Source organism: Belonocnema kinseyi, chromosome 7 (genome assembly GCF_010883055.1).
Source record: "Belonocnema kinseyi isolate 2016_QV_RU_SX_M_011 chromosome 7, B_treatae_v1, whole genome shotgun sequence".
In the NCBI taxonomy this organism is placed as follows: Eukaryota; Metazoa; Arthropoda; class Insecta; order Hymenoptera; family Cynipidae; genus Belonocnema; species Belonocnema kinseyi.
In genome coordinates, this window is record NC_046663.1 from 113616939 (window position 1) to 113623318 (window position 6380).

Genomic DNA, 6380 nt, shown 5'->3' on the forward strand with positions numbered 1-6380 from the left:
GAGATTTTCAGAGACACTTTTGAGGAATAAGACATAAGCGCTACAGCATTAGAATTAAATAAGAATTTCAACGTTTACCTAAAGAGACAAAGGAAAAACATCAAACTCTAAATAGTTGTTGTCAAATAAAGAAAACCCGAAATATTTCTTTCAAAAGTATGATTTTCGAAAATTATTTTTTAACCAAACGATTTAAAAAAATTGTAATGATTATTATCTTCTACCCAGAACTATCAGAACATTATTTTTTTTCAAAAAACTTTTTTTTAACACTTCCACTGTGTATTATTTGAATTCTAGGCCAACTACATAGCTGGCGCTGCCACACGTCGACCGTCAACTCTTATGACAAATATTTTCCACAGGCCTCCAGAAAAGTAACATGGGGCTGGTGTGCTCTCTGAAAGTGTACTCAATATTCTGAAATTACACTTACGATGGCAGCATTGAGGCGGCGCCCCATCGTATCGAACTTTGGCGCGAAATCTAAATAGAGTTGTTTCGCTGTTTTAGATAAAATAATTTTTTATGCATAATTTTAATCTTAAGGATATGTGCTACTTAGAAAATTATCGATTTTACCAGTTTTAGGTTCCCCCGGCTTTTTTTCTATAATAATAAATATTTTGTCTTCAAAATTTGGGAAATGATAGCGAACATGCTAACGGACGTCCCTGTACACTTTTTTATGGGTTAATTCCAAAAAAATTTGATTTTGCTAAAAACGTGAGTGTATATTTCGAGGTTATGTGTGTTAAAATTCTCCCGAGCGTTACTTCCAAAATACACAATATTTTTGGCCTAAAACTTTATGACATACAAATAAACATATTAACTAATGTCCCGGTACTAACCTTATTTTTAGGCAATCAAAAAAGTTTATTTCATAAATAATTTCCAAATTATCGGAATGACAGGCATAAAAAATGAGGTAACCTCAAAACAATGCACATGCATAACAATTTTATTTAGCACAATAAATTTTTTTGCTATTATCTCTCAAAAAAGAGTCCGGGGACATACGTTATGATATTTTATAGTATCTCCGAATTCAATTTTTGAAAATTTTCATTTTTCTGGAGAAAAAATCGGGGGAACTGTACCCGATTGACGACATGATGAAGTATCATATGCCCTTAATCAAAAGTGCGTTATAATTTTTTTTCTTTTGTTTCGTTCAACGGAAAATAATTATTAAAATTTGAAGAAGGTAAAACACTTATTCAAATTGGTATCACGTGACTCGAAGGTTCTCATAATTATCTATCAATGTGACGATGTGAAACGCATAATAAAGAGGTTAGCCCTACCGAAAGAAATCTTTGAGTTTTCTTTAGCGAAATAGCTTGGCCCATTTGAGTCTATAAACAAAGTCGATTTGAAACAAAATAGTCTCGGACATTGTTTGAGAGATTTGGGTCCTTTTCAATATCCTTTTAGTGGTCGTTTTAAGAGTGGTGCGACGGTAATATAATGTTCCTTTTGTATTCGTCACGTACCGGGCGGGCAGAGTTATTTACAGTAGTTGGTCGTGACTAATCCACTCTCGCTTTTTAAATTTCTCTTAAAATTATTAACACTTTTTTTCAATTGATGAATTTTCTCATTATACTTATTTATAATTATAACTTATATACTGATATACAATTTTCTAGTTGAATTCAAAAATTTTGTCTTTTTTGGCGTATCTCATTCCATTTACGAGAAACGTTTTATTAATTCCAATTTTGAGCATTAAAAAACAAAAGTTAGATATCTGAAGTCATCGAAACCCATAGATTCCGAATTATTATATTTTAGGCTGTTAACTATGAAATTAAACAAAAATCTACTTCTAAATTTTAATCCGAAAGCTTAACAAAGGACCCTTGAGTGTCGGTTACTCTATTGAGATAGCCTCTCTGCTTGTTATTTATGATCGAATTCTTATTTCAATTTCGGAAAGGATATTTTAAAGCCTTCAGACCATTTAAACGAGCTTCCTGGACCTTTAAAAATATCTACCTGAGTACCTGCGGAGAATTTCTTTGAGATTCTTTGACCTAAAGAATTTTTAGTATATACTCAAAGATTCTTTTCGGTAGGGAGGCCACGGCCTGCTGTCAATTCTGACTATTTTGATTTGATAGCTTTATTTGTTAAGGATTATGTGACAAAAAAAGTTATCCTGTTGTAATATTTGGTTTAAGAGTCAGTAGTATGTTGAAGGAAAACAGTGAGTGCAATTATTAACCCTGGCGGACCAAAGGACCCGAATGGAGCCTCTACAAAGTACCCGTAAAGATCCCATTGGGTCCCGATTCGGTTCCTTTTTAAAAAACTAAAAAAAAAAAAAAACGGCAAAATTAACTTTTAAATTGTTTAAATTCGGATTCTACGTTAAAATTCCCTATAGAAGGCCACGGAATATTCGCAATAGTTTTTTTTTTTGCAACGGTAAAAAGTTAAAAAAAAATAAGACGTATGACGCCTGTTGACTGCTACCCTTCAAACGGACCATCTGTAAGTGGCAGTCAACAGGCTTTATAGATCTTATATATTTTTTTAACTTTTTACCGCTGCAAAAAAAGTATTGCGATTGCTCCGTGAGTTTCCAATAGAAAATTTTACGTAGAATCCAAATTTCAAAAGTTTAGAAGTTGATCTTGCTGTTTTTTTTTAGTTTTTTAAAAAGGAACCGAATGGGGGCCCAATAGGGTCTTTGCTGGTACTTTGTAGAGGCTCCATTCGATTCCTTGGGTCCGCCAGGGAACACATTTTAAAATTGTACATATTTTTGAATTGTTCAGTAAACATGACTTCATTTAAGTACTTATTCAATGAATTCTTTATACATAACATAAATATATCTATTTTCGGTAGATTTTCTCTATTGGTTTTTAAGAAACCCTCCTTTGACATTTTTTAAAACAATATTTTGCGACTTCAATTTTCGATGTGCACATGAGGAGGTGAAATGCAAAAGCGCACAAGTCACATTATAAAGAATATTGAGTTAGGATTATGTTCTGGATCTTTCCCATCAATTATATCGCTTGGAATAGTCAAAATCGAGCTAAACATCACGTGAACATCACGTCCGCGATGGTTAGCTCGATTTTGACGATTCCAAGCGATATAATTGATGGGAAAAATCCAGAACATAATCCTAACTCAATATTTTCCATAATGTGACTTGTGCGCTTTTGCATTTCACCTCCTCACATAACCAAAAGAAAACATCGGCATAGAAAAGGATATTTGAGAATTGTATTTTATGGGCGTTTTTATAAATAGAATTTTATATATAATAATATCCATTTATAGGAAAAATATCTGACTTTGGAAACAACCCTATCGTTAAATTTTAAATAGCTTTACTTTCATTCTTTATTTACTATTCAAACAGTTAATTTCAGTACAACTCTTCAATAGCCCTCCTGAGAATCGACGTCCCGCCGCAGGTCCGTGTAACAGAGCTGCGCGGCGTGCGTGGGCACTCAGGCGTTAAGAAACAAAAGCGGTTTGGCTATAATGAGTTAGTTTCCACCCAACATCAGCCCCAAAATCGGCGCTATAGAAGAGTTTCACTGTATTTCAAATAATATTATTAACACAGGCCGACAAAATTTGTACCCAAAGACCGGACTATGTGACTCCGAATGATTTTGGTGTCCTAAACATGAGTCCTTTGTCATTCGAAACATGAAATCAGTTAAGCAACGGGTACTGCAGTGGGACCCCGGGCCGTTTCGAAATTGAACGGACTTCTCTTTTATTTCCACACGTTAAAAAAAGAGGAGCGTTCCATTTTCAACTTTCAAGTTTGAGCGCGTTCCTGGAGTCCCACTGTGCAACTATGAAGTCTTAAAGAATTCAAAAATTCAAAAAATTATTCAAAAATAAAATCTTAAAAGCACAAATTCAGCACTTGTAATCAAATGTATTTGGAAAAAGAGTAAAATGCAAAGTGTAATCGAATTGTGATTATGGTACTTACGTACTCAAATTTCACGAAATGTACTTTTTGAGTACAATTATACTGAAAACGGCAACACTGGTTCAAAGCGGTCTCTGGCGAGAGCGATCCTTCTCGCAGAATAAAAAAACTCAAGTGATATCATTAAAAATGTGTAACATTGCATATTCGTCTTTCCCACTTTAATGTAAATAAGTGTTATTTTTTATACATTTTTGTAATAATACCACTTATTTACATTTAAGTGAGAAAGATAAATGCAATCTTACAACTTTTTAATTATATCACTTGAACTTTTTAATTACGCGAGCATATCGCTCTAGCCAGAGGCTTCTCCTGACCTCAAAATCTCAATAAAAATTGCCATCGCCTTTTACATCAGCAGCGGAATTTGACAATGTAAATTGAAAAAATGCCATGCTTCACAGGAATATTACTTAATGTTAATGTTCGTATACATAAAAAAATAATAAATTATAACTAAAAATACTTCGTTGTTACACTAGCCTCAGTCAGAAGCAGAAAAGTACTACTGAAATGCTTGTACTTCACTTTCGCCACAAAATTAGCTTCATAAAATGTATAGGCATCAAAAATTTCATATGCTTTTACTTGTTTTGCGGTGTAAAATCTGTCAGATTGAATAAAATATTATGCAATATATCCAATATAGTGACCTCACGTTTGCACTAAAATCTATATATGTAAGAGTATACGGATTAAAGTTATCAATTTTTTAGATATATAGGGTCTTGACATTTCCCGCCAATTTTGCCAAATTATCAATCTGCATTTCTAAAAAACAAAAATAATGTTTAAAAACTCCGGCAATACATGCAAACTAGAGAGGGGCATACAGGCAATGTTATTCCATCAAAGGAAACAGCCATTTAAAACTGTCATGGCTTAGTGAGAATGCTCTATCAAAACGCGCCACGAACCAAGAAGTCTTTTCTATTCTTGTATCAATTTTGAATTACGTTGATGAAAACAGTTTTCCTGTTTAAAACAGATATTTTTCAAATAACATAAATGCCAATATAGCTTTACTCTTGCAATGTATATTAATATAGACTTATCAACAGATTTGTCTAATCGAGGAATCTTGTCCGCTCTTGCATCAAATTTGAATTATATGTTGATGAAAAATGTTTAACTATAAAAAACCGATTTTACAAATATTATAAATGTCTATAACTTTCTTATTCTTCAATCAAATGTATTCATATTATTGGTTCATCGATTCGTCTTGAATTAAGGTGACTTTTATATTCTTGTATGAACTTCGAATTGGCAATAAAAAAAGTTTTCCGTTTAAAACAGATTTTACAAATTACATAAATAACCACAAATTCCCTAGTCTTTAATAAAATGTATCAATAATATAGTCTAATCAATTATTTTCATGGAAAATAATTTTATATATTATTGCATCAACTTTAAATTAAGCAAATGAAAAAAGTTTTACTGAAAAAAAGTTTTGAAACTAATTTCAAGTGCTAAAAAAATGTAAATAATATTTTTAGAAATCCTTCGATCGGTTTCAAGATTTTGAAAGCTCTCCAAATTTCAACGGTTTATCTGCAAATATCTTCAGGTTATCGTATTCACACAAGCTTAATATCCACACACTGGACGACTGCTTAGAAATTGCATTAGGCATTTTTAAATTGAGGAACTTTAATTTAATAAATTAAAATTTGTTCGACACTGGTACCATTACAAAGATTCCTCGATGAGGGATCAAAAAGATTAAAGGCATATACAACAGAACTTTCGTTCAAACTCACAATTTCCAGTATTGTAAAGTGTCAAAAGTAGATTCCTGAACTACATAAAAAAAGAACAAACGTGGAAAATGTTCTTCATGAATTCTGTACCGAAACATTAGAAAATTCCATAGATTCATTGATTTTATGGCTCAGGATTGTTTCTTCTCCGCGGTAAAGAAAATAGCCTCTGAATGGAATTCCTTTCAACATGTACGGAAACCAAATAGTATCGTCTGGCCACATCTGATTAAACGGAACATCTGATAATTTGAACCATTTTGGTCGCATTTCTGAAGCACACAAAATTGATAAATTACAAATAATTGAATTAAAAAATAACTAAATAAAATTTGAAATATAGTTCTCTTAAAATAGTATTAATTACCATCTGTTTCGACTGTTTCTCCTTCGAAACTGAAAGTTTCAAAAACGTTAACTTCCAAAAGAATTGGGTTGCCTTCAAATTCAAAATCGAGGATTCCGATTTGCCGTAAATTTTTTGCACTTAGCCCACATTCCTCTTTTAATTCCCTATGCATAAAATAAAAAATACCAGCTTAAAAAAATTCTAGGTTAACTGTACTCGAATATAAGCATAAATAATATATAATATTTTAATAATAATAATAATTTATAATTATATTAATAAT

At 32.0% G+C, this 6380-nt stretch overlaps 1 protein-coding gene across 1 annotated transcript in view; it reads right to left on the reverse strand.

Annotated features, from left to right (window-relative positions):
- Positions 1-5620: 5620 nt before the first annotated feature.
- Positions 5621-6380, reverse strand: part of LOC117177084 (7,8-dihydro-8-oxoguanine triphosphatase-like) — a 3176-nt gene continuing 2416 nt past the window's right edge. The window contains exons 2-3 of the mRNA XM_033367572.1: positions 6116-6261; positions 5621-6020 (exon numbers count right to left, since the gene is read on the reverse strand). Coding sequence (XP_033223463.1) covers positions 5824-6020; positions 6116-6261 — 343 coding nt within the window. The 3' untranslated portion in view covers positions 5621-5823. The remainder of the gene's footprint in view (positions 6021-6115; positions 6262-6380) is intronic.